The sequence below is a fragment of the Zootoca vivipara genome, chromosome Z, assembly GCF_963506605.1.
Source record: "Zootoca vivipara chromosome Z, rZooViv1.1, whole genome shotgun sequence".
Lineage (NCBI taxonomy): Eukaryota > Metazoa > Chordata > Lepidosauria > Squamata > Lacertidae > Zootoca > Zootoca vivipara.
This window is the reverse complement of record NC_083294.1, coordinates 9264583-9279209: the sequence shown is the minus strand read 5'-3', so window position 1 is coordinate 9279209 and position 14627 is coordinate 9264583. Positions and strand designations below refer to the sequence as shown.

The 14627-nt window shown below is 39.5% G+C and overlaps 1 protein-coding gene across 4 annotated transcripts in view; it reads right to left on the bottom strand.

Annotated features, from left to right (window-relative positions):
• CNTRL (centriolin) overlaps positions 1–14627 on the bottom strand; it is a 63982-nt gene that overhangs the window by 11441 nt on the left and 37914 nt on the right. For all 4 annotated transcript variants that reach the window (XM_060270510.1, XM_035113404.2, XM_035113407.2 and 1 more), the window contains 16 exons: positions 14327–14506; positions 13942–14121; positions 13299–13415; positions 12626–12770; positions 11754–11893; positions 9805–9982; positions 8937–9223; positions 7546–7751; positions 6705–6897; positions 6419–6549; positions 5432–5572; positions 4594–4720; positions 2983–3147; positions 2002–2161; positions 1001–1116; positions 435–652 (listed from right to left, as the gene is read on the bottom strand). In XM_060270510.1, the coding sequence (XP_060126493.1) occupies positions 435–652; positions 1001–1116; positions 2002–2161; positions 2983–3147; positions 4594–4720; positions 5432–5572; positions 6419–6549; positions 6705–6897; positions 7546–7751; positions 8937–9223; positions 9805–9982; positions 11754–11893; positions 12626–12770; positions 13299–13415; positions 13942–14121; positions 14327–14506 (2684 nt within the window). The remainder of the gene's footprint in view (positions 1–434; positions 653–1000; positions 1117–2001; positions 2162–2982; positions 3148–4593; positions 4721–5431; positions 5573–6418; positions 6550–6704; positions 6898–7545; positions 7752–8936; positions 9224–9804; positions 9983–11753; positions 11894–12625; positions 12771–13298; positions 13416–13941; positions 14122–14326; positions 14507–14627) is intronic.

Genomic DNA, 14627 nt, shown 5'->3' with positions numbered 1-14627 from the left:
TCATCTTGCCCTCCTATGCACACATTCCAGCTTATCAGAGAAAAGAAGTACACTCTCTGGAGTGAATGAAGCACTGGTCTACCTCTCACTTATTCCCACATAGTTCCCATCCATGCTTTGCAAGCCTAACCTGATGCTTGCATGTTCATGCCAGATTCTTTCCAAGTGTCATGTTCCCCTCTATCTTCTTTATACTTATTTTTCTCAAGTGAAAAGTTTTCATTCCCCCCCCCCATCAGATTTCTGCCTACAGGCTAGGCCACAAATGGAAACTGGGGAGTGATCAGGAGGCAGTGGATTGTCTACAAAATTGCTGGATGGAAAAAAAGACTTAACCCAATCCAGAGAACAAAAACCAGGCCACAAAATCACTGAATTATCCAAAAAGAGAATCTCCTTTAATATATTTTTTCTAAGCAACATTTTCCCTTCACCTTTTGGTTTGCGACAATTTCTCCTCTAGACTCTCACAGTTTTCTTCCAGCTTCTGCTTCTCAGTGCTCAATGCCTTGATACTGTTTTGCAGAGAATGGAGCTGGGAACTAAGCCTCTCGGTGTCTTGTTGAGCCCTCTCAAGAAGTTTCCTTTGACGTTCCACTTCCCTGCACTGCTGCTGGGATGCTTGCTGGAGAGTCTCCAACTCAAGTTTCTTCTAGAAATGAAACAGAAATGAAACAGTGGAGCAGATTAGATTTCACTTCACAGTGCTCCTATTTCCCATGCTTGCCTTGTGCCTAGTACACCATTATTCCACTCCCTTTGTTTTAGGATACATACTTATGAAAGCTGTCATACGCCTGCACTCTGACTGCCCTACTGATACTATGAGAAAGTCTGGGAAACCACACTTCCTATGTCATTTCCATATAGCCTACCTATGGGATATAACTTATAAAGGTAATGTGTGAACATAGATCTTGCTGAGATAAAAGATGCTTGTAAGCTGCTCTGTAAAATGTTTTTTTCCCCTCTCATATGTATCATGGCAAAATGAACTTACCTCCAGGACTGCAACTTGTATTTTTTCCAATTCATTAACTTTTTGGCTTTGCTGGAGTTTTAGGCCTTCTAGTTCACCATTTTTGAGGCACAACATTTCAAGAACATGCCTGAGTTCTAATAATTTGACAGCAGAAACAAAACCAGGTAAGTTCCAAATAAGCCAACTGAATCATATATAGCCCCCCAGGATCAGTTTCTACTATCTCCAGTTTAAACATTAACAATAAAAAACCCTCAGATAATAATGCTGGGAAAGACCCCTCTACTGGAACTGGGGCTGGGAACCTGCAACCCTCCAGAAGTTGCTGATATCCAACTCCAATCACCCCTGACTTCACCATGCTGGCTGTAGTTGATGGGAGAGGGGAGCTGGAGCCCAACAACTTCTGGAGGGCTAAGCTCCTTACCATACTGGGTCAGACAGGCTTAAGCCCTGAATTGGTAGAGGGGAGCTTTATGCATAATTTTTCCATTGTGAATTTACACAACCTATGAAATCACATTCTGTTCAGATTTGATCCTCATTTGCAATATTTATATAGAGGAACAGAGATCCTGCAAAAAGTTGTAGCCTTCCAGTAGGTGTGGGGTCTGAAGGTGGGATTTGCCCCACGTCCCCTGTCAAAAACTAAGATATGTGCAACTAGCCAAAGGCTGCTGGAGAAGAGACTTCAAGTAGCTCTGTTAACCATGCAGAACTGTCAGCTCAACATTCCTCACACGGTGTTAGTGCTACCCCATGCATTCTCATGCAAAACTAGTCTTGAGAATAGCTTTAAAACAACATTCTTCTTGATTTCAAGGTTTTAAACTATCCTCAATCAAATAACCTAAGAAGCAATAAACCTATGTTTAAGCCAACTGTTTTTGATCTCTCTTCTTAGTTGTTTCAAAGCAATTAGCTTAATCATTGGAAGAGCAACCCACGGTCTTGTCACCTGGTTGTTTTTGCAAATATGGGTATATTGTGAAGAAAATAGGAATCATTTTAAGCCAAACCTGTCTTATGCTTCATTATTTGCCCCAGGATGTCTTGCAATTTCTCCTCCTCTTTTTGGATATCCTGAGTTACTAGAGAAAGTTGGGATCTTTTCTCACTTAGCTGGGCATTGAGTTCTCCTTTCTGAACACTCAGATCCTCTAGAAAAGACTTTACTTCCTAAGCAAAAGAACAAAATTTGCCATGCTTAAAAAGTATGCTTCTACAGACAGTAGTTTAGGGGTGTGGGTGAATCTGTCAATTTTGGTTTCTCTCAGTTTTCCAATCTTAAGTTCTATTCTCCATATTCCACACCAGTTTCCAATTTAAAAAAAAGTCCTCATGTAAATTTATCAGCATTCTAATGACTTTCTCTTAATATACATGTTTGTATGTAACTTCCTCAGATATATACATTTTTGAAATGCTATTTCCCTGACAGTAATGCTTTTATGTACACTTTGCCCTAGTATATGCATTGTTTTATAAACTATTAGGCCAGGGAACTGTATTGCAAAATTCAGAGAAGTGTGACGTTCAAATAATGGCCATGTTACAGTTTGCATAACATTTTAGGAAGAGTGAATTAGGTAGGTTTACCCATAAGTGAGGTCAGAATTGAATTTCTCCTCCACCCCTAGGGTCCTATGAAAGACCCATTAGGTTCAATGGGACTTACTTCCAGGTCAGTATGAACAGGACTGCAGACTTAGCATGATAGCCAATGCGAATTCTACTCAAGAGTAAACCCACTGAAAATAAAAAACGACGAATTTATGCATAGTAATTTCAATGGGTCTACTCTCGAGTAAAACTAGCATTGGCTACAACCCCTAATAATCTTACTTACAAAATTCAAATTGTTGTAACTATCAACTGGACATTCATTCACAATTTTTGTGAATTAGGACAATGGAATAGTTTCAATATAAACCTTCAAAAGGGAACAGTATCCAAGAAAAATCCAAATTGGCTTCAAAATAAACAAGAGACTAGAAAACCTTTATTTGTCGCCGTTTTTCAGCCACTTCAGCTTCACCATGTCCAAGAGCTTCTGTTAGGTCAGCATTTTTCTCGGCAATGCTCTCTTGGAGGAGGAGGAACTCTTTATTTTTTTGACCAAGCAGTCTGTCCAAAATTAGCAGCTCCTGCTGTTGAGCTGCAGCCTACAAAAATGAGGAGAGGAGAGGGGGAGGACACAATATGGGTCTTTATCTGTCACACTTTGGGACTATGCACTCACTATGTGACCTCTGGGATTCTTTGAGCAGGGGATTTTGTTTTGAAGTTCACTCCTGGTTGTGAACTCACAAGGTAGTCTCAGACAGTCCATTATTCTGTCTGTAAATCCCTAAACACCCTCTCCTTGCTCCCTTCCTAACTTCAATAAAGAGATAAAACAATAGGTCTATAGGATTGTTATAAGGATTGAGATAATACATTCTTTTGCTATTTTGGGAACACCCTAAAGTACTATATAAATACTTCATCATCACCACCATCACTACCACCTATAAGCAGTGTTACTCAGCAGGGGGATATACCTCCAAGGGGGCATATGAACATCTCAGGGTGGGATTCTCTCTCTCTCTCTCTCTCTCTCTCTCACACACACACACACACACACACACACACAGAGTATTAGTAAAAAACCCAAAGCATATTAAAATACAAACGTATTAAGTGTTAGGTTCAGAAGGTGAGAAGACTGTATGCAGTTTATTACATGATCTGCATGTCCACAGTTGCACAGTAGTTGGGCATGATCTTGCACTGCACCTGATGATATACTGTGCACAGCAGTTTATCATGCTCAGTGCTCTTTTTTAAAAACATTTTTTTCATTATTAAGCCCTGAATTTTCTTTCTAATTAATAGTCACAACATTTTGACCCCTTGGGGCTGTTTTATGTTAGCTAAAAGGGGTCATAGATTTTTAAAAAATTAAGAGATGCTGAGTTCCAGCAAGGGAAACATGTGCAGGGGCCCTATGTGAAGTCTGCTGTTGGCAAGCAACAAACAAACAAACAAACAAACAAACAAACAGACCCTCTCATGTACATTTTATAACATAAAGATATTTATATTTAGTCAATGTATCTCTTTTTCTTTTCTACTAATTTACTGTGAGATCACCCTTGACTAAAATATGAGTTTTCAAATGTCTCATTGTACATTTTCCTATGTGATCCTCTTTCACTCTGCAAGTACCAATTTTCTAGTTGCCCTTCTATTCCCTTTCCCTATTCTATCTCACATCCAGCTCTCTTCGTGCTTGCATTTGAGCACCTCCATAAGACACATTTGTTCACTATGGCTGCTTTCAAATGACCTCCATTCACTTTCCTCGCCAACGTATCTTGTGTTTGCCTTTAGGTTGAAAACCTGATAGGAAAGCCTGTAATGTTTTAAATGTTACTACAGTACTTAGTAATTGTAGGTGCTTTATTTTAAAAAAGCAATAAACGAGATTGATATATTTCATTCTCTTTCGTCAGTAAAAATTACTTCTGCCCTTCTCATGAAAGCTACTCTTGGGCCTGGCATCTTGGGCCACTTGCATTTCAAAGTGTGGGTGAGGAAGGATTTGCAGTACCACAAATTCTACTCACCTGATCCTTCAGCCTCACTAGATCACTCTTTTTGCTCCGAAGAATATTCTCTGCTTCTTTAAGAATTTGGAGATGGTGATCTTCATTACCTTCTGCAACTTGTATATCTGCCTGCAGCTTCTGAAGGCTAGAAAAGTTTAGAATTAAAATATTTTTTTTGAGGAAATGAAAATATGCTGTGGTCCGGTGCTGATCATCTGAATTGCTGAGTGAGTCAGCCACATGGAACTGTTACTGGTTCAGTTCATCTCAGCATCCAGTCAGCCTCTTTCACTGATGCCACATGTCCACTGAAGCACGTTGCTGTCAGAAGAGAATTTCTAGGGCCTGATGTACTGGTAGCTACTGAGAGCAGCTGACAAATTTATAGAGGAAAGAGGATAGGATAGGTGGGCCTGGTGTGAGGCTCAAATGAAGAACAAAGTTCTAGTTCAGGAATAGGGAACCCTGTGTTCTACTGAAGGCCTCATTTACTCTTGGGGTGGCATATGTCACCAATAGGCAGGGTCATCCCTTTAATTTTCTTTCTGCCATCCCCTTTCTAGGACTAGAATCTAGTCCTTCACAACACCAAGTTCGAATAGTGAGGACTTGTAGAGAGGTGGAGACTGTTCCAAGTGTAGGCATATTTCAAAGGTAGTGACAAATGTATTTATTTGTTTGTTTATATGTGGCTCTTTTTGGAGTATCATATTATGAGCATTTGTTGCAGTATAAAGTAGCAAGTGGAATTTTTTTGAAGTGAATTAAAAGCAAAAACTCTTATGGACTGCCTTAATTAACCAGAAAAATTGATCTTTCACATACTTGAGTTTGAAACCAAACCAATTTAACTTGCCTTTCAGTCAATATTTCAATCTTCTGGCTCAAGGATTGAAATTCAGAATCTTTTGCAGATATAACTTTGTTGATTTCCTTCAGAATCCCTTCTTGTTCTATCTTGTGCTCTTCTAGGTCCTTTGCATCCGCCTGAAGCAATCTGAAATGCATTCAAAAAACTCTTTCTAGTGCTGATTGCTTTTGAGTAGCATTGCAATGATAGGTCCAAATTCTTATAGGGTTTTTATTTTTTAAATCATGGGCCATCAAAGTTCCAAGTTCTAGAATCTAAGACAAAAGAACAAAACTTCAGAATCTCCATGCAGCCAACACCCACAATACCTAGCTGCTTTGGCCCCAACTTGTGGCTGGAAGACAGATGATATGGTGAGGACATGTATCCATGCAGAACCAGAACATTCTCATCAACTTCCATTAACTCTATTGAGCATGCTCAACTTTCACTGGGCTGTTGGGGGGGGGAGCGTATTCCCCCACCCCCACTCCAGGTTTAGCCTGCTAATATATCCCTGTTATGAGACAATTGTTCTATTTGTCCTACATAAGGATCCACACTTTGAGGCTGTTTGCTATTAGGATATAGGATGCTGGCTCAAATAGACTCCAGATGAGGCATATAATAAAATGACTAAGCACACCATGAAAACAAACCAACACTATTAATGAAATATCAGTGACTATTACCAAAGCAGCTGCATTATAAAAAAATTAAAACAATCATGTCATTTGTAACAGGCCCAGCTGATCCAGAAACCAGGGTGTCTTTGTCTGCCTGTCACTCTAGTCCCTTTCACAGAGTAGCTGTTACATAGTCACTGTGGTGAATGAGGGGATCCAGCGAAACCATAAACAAGTGTGTAGCTTCGATCTTTCTTCAGTCATGTGTAGTGCATCTGCCCAGAAGCCACAAGTGCCTCCTAAACCACAACATGATCACCCTTGCTATATTGGACCCAATTATGTGATGTTAATATTTCTGGTTTACCTTAGTTGCTGATCTGCATTTACAAGCCTCAGAGCCATCACCTGAGCCCGCCGTTCAAGCTCTTCAGCTTCTTTCTCCGTCCGAGATAAATGCTGCTTAGCACTGTTGTATTTCTGAATAGTGTCTTTGGTCTAGAGAAAGAAAAAGCATTAGAAAAAAACCTTCTATTTCATATACTATTATTATACTTGTAGCCAAAGTGTAGAGATGTGGGGAGTTCTAAGATCTCCTTTGTAATTCAAAGTTTCTCTGCATCTTCCTGAATCAAAGTAATAAAAATCCTTACTTTCCCCCGAGTATTTTCAAGTTCAGTTTCAGCTTCAGCAAGAAGTCTGTCGGCCTCCCTGAGTTCTGCCTGTCGTTTCAGGAGAGTCTTTCCTATGCATTCTATTTCATCCTCAATGTTTTCATGGTGCTGGAGAGTTTTCTCTAACTCCAGTTCTGAAATCAGGCCACTCAGGTGCCCATCAATGAAGTCTCTAAAACACAAGAGGGTTAAAAAGTTAGTGCAGAAAATTCTAGATTCTCTTAAGGTGACCCAAACAAACCCACAAATCCCACTCCCTGTCTTTCCCTCAGTTTTAGCTGATCTCCCCGAGAACAAAAAGTGGCTGACCCCCGGGAACTCAAGTACTGTTTTCTCCAACACTACAACACTATACTACTACTTTCTCCACAGCTCTAAAAAAAAAAAGGGGGGGGTAAGCAACTACCCTCTGGGTAAAGGATCACACATTGGAAGAAATCTGTGGGCAAACTAAAATAAAAGATGGGCAGGCAAGTCAACTGGGTGGGTGGGTGGGGTGACTTATTGTTTGAGCCAAAATAGGACTGTGTCATGGTAAGCAGATGGAGTTGGGCTGAGTTGCAAGAAGAAAAGAACACTATGCAGGTGATGGGAGATTTCTTCTTCCTGAGACCCCAGAAAGTCACTGCCAGTCAAAGTGAGCAATACTGAACCAGAACTGGACAATTTGATTTGGAAGAAAGCAGATTCCTATAGGGAGTTTTTAGATTCTTCCTGCTGAAAGTGCATACACAGCAGGCTTCTGTGGCACTGTTGAGTGGACAGCAAAGAGGGAAAAATACTTAGGAGACTTGTTAAAGATTTAAAACAGCACCCTCACTTTCGCTTATTCCGTTTCTGGGCTATTCTACGCAGCTCTGCTACTTGGAACTCCAGCTCTTCTCTTTCATTCAACAGATCTTGAATGCCCTGATGCAATTCATCCATCTCTTGATCATGTTCACGATGAGAGGATCTAGGACAACTGTTTTTGGGTTGAGACTTTAAGTTTTCTATGCTGTCTTTTAGCCTTGAGATTTCGTTCTCCTGCAACAAATGAATATAAACAGTGCAATGAGACGGTCTCTCTTGCTGATTATATAAGGGAGCTTCACATGCTGACATGATGCTTCCAGCATGTTCACTGCATTATGTGCAGCGAACAGTGGTCTGATTAACACAGAATGGTAACACATGGCAGAGACAACCTGGAAAGTCACAGTTGGCCATGGTTCTGTGCACTGTACATTTAGATATGAATCGCAGCATCAATTATTATAGTGTTCACTACATGAAAATGAAATAGAAATAATAATGCCCAGAGAACTGTGCTGCAGGTAACCATTTGTACCCGTTCTTGAGGTTTAGTGTGTTTTACAAAAAAAAATACGGCAATTGCAGATACTGTATATAAAACAAAACTGACATATAAAGACTTCCAAAGAGAAAGAATAAACCCCCAGTTTTATATTGATTCAGTTCCCTGGAATTACCTACAGCATTGGTAAATAGTTATTCCTAAGAATATACTCACAATTTTCTTCTACACAAAACGATGCACTGCTGGCAACATGTGTTGTCAGCTGGTACTTCTCTCCCAATATGTGCAAAGTACATTACTACACATCAGAGCTTTTCAAACTGTGTGTCAAGACACATTAGTGTGTCGGCTGCAGTGTTTAGGTGTTTTGTGTGAATGCTCCTCCTGGGGCTGGAATCTCCGGTTGGCTAGTAAAACTGAATTACTGTGTTGCGAAACAGTGCATGTCTAAAAAGTGTGTCACCAACATGAAGTTTGGAAAGCTCTGCTGTACATATTTCCTTGTTTGAAAGATTGAGTAGGAAAAAGAGTCTTCTTTATAAAGCTGAAATCAGATGGTCTTAAAAAATTATAAACTCCTGGCTCAGGGAGAAATCTTACCCTCACTAGTTTGCTGACTAAGGAGCCCAAGGAACTTCTAGTTACTATTGTAAGTGCTGCTCTGCCAGTGAAAATGTAGGTTATCTCAACAGGATGACCCTGAAGTCCCCCTACAGAAACTCCACTGCTGTAGTCATTTTACCAGCAGAGAGGTGGAAAATATTGAAGGAGAACACCACACCCTAAACATCTTCATTTCTCAATCACATCCCAGAAACCAGCTCTGGGGATGACACAGTTAATTCCCTCCCATTGCAGAAAATGGGAAGGCAAAATACTTACTCTAATTTCAAATGAGCCAAGAATCTTACCAAGTTATGATGCTCAGGTATGTTGCAGTGATGTGTTCCAAAAGACATTGAACAGTTAGCAGGAAGAGGGCTATATACAAGCTGAGCTCCAGCAGGACATGAACCATATATAACTGTAGTAGCAGCAAGTGGTCCTCCATTGGCAGAGACAGGAGAAGGTGGGCCACACACCACTGTTGTTGGAGGGGCTGGAGCACCATCTGGAAGTAGAGTGTAAATGATGGGGCCAGGGGGTGGCACAAAGGATGAGGCACTGTGAATCTTCACTTCTCCATTTTCTTGGATCCCTGAATTTTGGGTTTCAGCAAAAAATAATCCATGTTAAGAGATTAAAAGCATAGTTTAAAAGTCCTTAATATAAGCTGGGGACAGAAACATGATAAAAATGATAGGATGCATAAAATTAATAAGTTTATTATATATTTGATGTTATTTTTTGTTGTTTTCCTGTCTAATTTTATTGCAATTTTATGCAATGCTTTTATGTGCCATGATGAAAAATGGGGCGGGGCAGCTATTAAATAGGCCATAAGTATCAGAAAATAAAATATAACAACAAATAATCTCTAGAATAGCAATACATAAGAGCAATGTATATGGAGCTACTCCTATGCAGTCAGGATATGGGTTAAGAATGGCTGCAAAAATAGGGTGGTCTGCCCATGCCAGGCTTCAAAGTAGGAAGGCAGAAAGGGGTCTAAGAAGACAACTATCTTAGCATTCCTCCATGCCTCTTCAGCTACTAAGTGGAGAAAAGGCCTATCTGGTGACTTTCCTACACCAACAGAGAACAGCTCCTTGCCAGACAGCCATGAGCAAAAGCACAAGAACAACCACCAGACACTGGAAGACAATCCAACTGACTTACCTCCATTGGAAGGAGAGTCTTGCAGGTCACTCCTGCCTGGTGCATGCACCCAGCACCCTTTGGCAGCAGGAGACATGGAACATTCCTTCTTGCTCTGCCCTTTTTTTATTGGGGTCAACATGGGACACTGCAGGCCAACACCAGAATCCTTGATACTCTGAGATGCAGGAGTGGATGTCTTTAAAACATTTTTAAGAAAATGAAAGTAAGAATAATGAACAACTTGTGTTGAGGCAAATATTCCATTGAGAAAGTCCCTGCTGCCATCTGTGTGCTCTTTGATAAGGAACTGGAAGAGTTCAAGGCAAAGACATGTGAACAAGGGCCATTCTTCAAGGTGCAAAAAATCTAAAGGCACTAGCAGAAGGAAGGAAATACTCTCCTATGTGCAACTTAAATAAGATAGTTAATAGTTTGGTCAATGCCAAAGTTAGCTCTTCCACCAAGCTAAACATATCTAACTATCTGCTAAAAACATTTCTGTTCCAGCAAACATACCCAGGCATGCACTTTTGACACATGATTTTAGTAGATGTAAGTCCTTTAAAAATACTGATTTTATTTATTTTATATTTTCACTTGTTTCCATTTTTTTATTAGTATTTTAAGTGAGTATTTTAGACTGTTTTGCAAATCACAAAAAGTTCTTTAGTTCTAGTAAGCGGTATTTACAATGAATAGCCAACACTAGGACAACACTATGCTGCCTGAAAGTATATGTTTCTTGATCAATATACATGGACACAAACAGAAAAGCATGCAACAACTATCCATGTATAAATAAATAACAAGTGATTATATAAATATATAAGCCTATTAAAAGTGGCAACTAATGTGATTGAGATTTGACTAAGTAAATTTCATTTTGAGTGGTGGCTTGGGTTAAACTCCAAGCAGGTGTAACTCACACAATGCAAAAAGTTACTGATTTGAGCAACATGTTTGGAAATGCACTGCACAAAAACAGAAGAATTCTACTAATAAAACGGAGGCAGTCCATGTCTAAGCACTGCTGATCCACAGGGAATTATCCATGTGTATTGTAATTAAATAAACATCAAAATGAAAATGAGCTGCCACCATTTGCAGAGGAGGCAAACATATGAATGCAGTCATTTTGCTATAGAAAATCCTCAACTTGAAGCTATTCAACAAGCTGTTAGTATTCGTAATGTAATTTCATTGGGAATGTATTTCACAAAGAATAGATGGTATTGGAGAAAGGAGGTGGTAGCTGGCAGCTGGCAGCTGGCAGTTGGGAGTTGGTTGGTTATCCTGTTAGTTCTGTCTTCACTATAAAGGTGACAGGTGTGGGGACTTCATGCAGACACTGTCTGGAGGATTTTGTAAATAATACTTGTTGTTCAAATGTTGCCAGCCTGACAAGTAAAGATTTATATTCAACTATTTGTGTAAGGCATATATATTTTCATCACAAATAGCTAACAGAAGCTGCCCTGAGAGGCTGCAGCCTTTCTTCTTTCTCCAGGTTGTGGCATGTTTCCACATGCCTGCTATCCAAGGGGGTGAGGGAATTGGCTGAGGAAGGGAAAAAGCAAGCATTTGGAGAGTGGCTGGCCACCTGATCATCCTGTACAAATTGGCCTCTGCAGTGTCATATTGAAGAAAAGCATAAACTACGGTACTTTGAGGTTTTATTTACAACTAGGCAGTATATAAATTTTGTTAAATAAATCTGTAGTTTAGGCCTCAGATTCTGAAGGCTCAAAATATTTCAATGGTTAACTTTGGAGAATTCCTGTTTTTAAGGGGCTCTCCTTGAGGCAAAGGACTTTGAATAAAATGACCTTTCCCAACCATATCAATGGAAAATTACAAGTTTTCTCTGAATATGATTTTTCTAAATTAATTTAAGTGCTTCTAAAGCAGGTGGGGAAAGATCTCCATATCTGATTCCTTTCCATCATTTGCCACTCTAGTTTTCATACTTGCGATGATGGTGCATAATACAGATGGCCCCTCCGTTGCAGTGGATTCATTATGCTGGTGATAGCGTCATTCTGGTGAGATATAGCATGCCTGAGTGCAGCAATTTCACCCAATATGCTGTCAATTTCTTCCCTATTGCCTGCAGAAGAATTTAATTTTTAGCCCACTATATTTGTGAGGACTACAGTTAATTAAAGAAACACCCCCCCCCCCAAAAAAAAACCAGGCTCAGCATTCCATTTATACCAATACAGTACTTCCTCTGCTTGATGGAATCTCAACAGTTGAGGTAGTGGTAAGGAGGTTGACACTCAAAGCAGTGCTTTTAAACCTGCACCTCAGCAGTTTAAATTACTTCCTTTCATACACTATTTTCTTTTTGCTGATATGTGCTATCTCCAGCAGCCGCATGCTTGGGCAAAAAAATAACAGGGAAAATAAGCTTAAGAAGGTGGAAAAAACAAGGGCTGTATCCAATGCCGGTCTTATGCAAAGTAGATCCATTTAAAATAATGGGCATGACTTAGACCCATCAATTTCAATGAGTCTATTCTGAGTGTAACTTAGTTGGGTAGACTCCAATTGTTTCTTTAAAAGAAAAAAAAAGATTCTGAGAGACAACACTTACCCACCCCCCGCTCCCCACTGGAACACAAATTATGAGAAAGCTGCTCTGACCTAGAGGCAGTAAAAAAAATCTAGGGTGGAACCTCGTCTCCCTGCCTAGGTCTACAAAGCAGCACTGCATGACCCTGCTGGTCCTGGACAATGGGTGGAACAACACATGTCTGGACAGATAATGATGGGAAGACATCTGAATTAGTTTGAAAACTGAACCATGCTCCAGGGAAAAATGGAAGGAAAACATTACCCGTCTGAACTTGATCTAGTACACGGTGCAGTCGGTCAATTTCTGTTTTTTGGCATTTCAAGAGTTGCTTTAATTTACCAATCTCCTCTTTCTGAAAAGCAGAAGCTGCAGTCTCGGCATCAGCTTTCCCCACTTCACTCTGAAACTATTAAAAAGCATCTTAGTCAAATTTCCGCATGTTTTGCCCTTGTGTACATTGGAGTAAAGCAAAATCAGAGTGCACAATGTAAAAAAAAAAAAAGTAGATGAAGATTCTACAGACCATTGTGATCCTATTTTCTGAAAAGGGGTTTAAAATGAGCAAGTCTTAGCCTCACATGCCATGTCCTGACTTCTCTCTCTCCAGGCCGATTAAATCATTCCTGGCTCAGTCAATTCGAACATTTGTACCGGTATGTCACTGAGATTTTCTGTCCCTTGAAGTCAATATATCTGACCAGGACTTTAATTTTTAGAACTCAATGGGAGATACATCACTAAGCCCCATAGTTTTCATATTCATGTAGGAATTTTTCACTCTTGCCTCTATTTAGTGTTTGCTATCAATGTGTACCCTAGCTGTCAAGTTTTCCCTTTTCTCACGAGGAAGTCTATTCAGCACAAGGGAATTTCCCTTAAAAAAAGGGAGAACTTGACAGCTATGATGTGTACAATAAGGGGACTGATAACTTACCAATTCCTCCTTTTCTTTCAGAAGTTTCTGCAACAATTCTATTTCTGATTCTGCTCTGGCAAGATCTTTAGAAGCTTGAGTAGCTAGCATACAGAACTTCTCTGCTTCCCGAAGTTCCTACAGAAGAGGAAAAGGTGTTTTACTTAGCTTATTTGAGGCAATTGATGATGTTTTGTATTATTATTATTATTTAACAAATTTAGTAGTTGCCTGTCACATAAAGAATCTCCAAGTGACTTACAAAATTGTACAATCATGAAGTATAACAGAAATCAAAAAGAAACAATACAATAACAATCATACATTAAACCACAAAACTGTCCTAATAAAATAGCAGCAAAACATATAATAAACAAGATAATATTGATTATAAGCAATCAATACTTTGACCAGAGCAGTGGTTCCATCCCTGCTCTGTTCTTCTTTTGCTATGCTTATTCTAGGTTGTCAATACAGTCAGGTGCAGAGCCTTCTCTGTTAATAATAACTGCATAATACTTTATTATTAAGTGAAATCAAGAAAGTTGCTTCCACGCAGAAATGTATACCTTAATGATGAGAATGAATAACAGAGACTGAAACACACTATGTGGTGCAAGAGTAGTAGTTTCAATTCAGATTTACAATTTTATCAATTATGTACCTCACTGCGTTCCTGATTAATTTTGCATACAGTTCCACGGAGTGACCTGAGCTGATCTTTGGCTGCACAGAGATCTGCTGCTGCTTGTTTATCTGAAGTAGATATCGCTCTCTTTAACTCCTGTAGCTCTTTATCAATGTCATTGAATTGCATTTGTGCCTTGGCATCTTCCACCTTTTTCTGAAAAGAGCGGGAAAATGCTATTCAACAGATGTGACAAAACAAACAAGATACACACACAAATATATGTATACCTGTATCTTGCTTTCTTCTCTGGTAGGATGCATTCACATTAAAAATAAGCAAATAGTGCAGTATTTTTTAAAGTGTTGTGCAGAGGGACATGCCTTGCTAGTCACTGGCTTTTTAATAGGATTAGCCCTACCCTATTCTCCAGATATTGTAGTTGGGCAAGAATTCTTTCTTTCTCCTCATCAGCTTCTTGCAGCTGTTGATCTGTTAGGCCTTGGATTTCTTCCATATTCTTCAGCTTTTCACTTAGATGCTGGATTTCATTCTCTAGTTGATGTACTCTGGCTTCATTCTGTATCTTCTCAGATTTAATCTGAAGTTGAAATGCAGGAAACAAAGGGAAGATGATGAGAGCTTGAGGATAGATGCAATCTTTCCTAGGGCATAAAGTTAGCAGCATGTGGAATCTTTTGCAAAAGGCTCTGCTCTTTTAC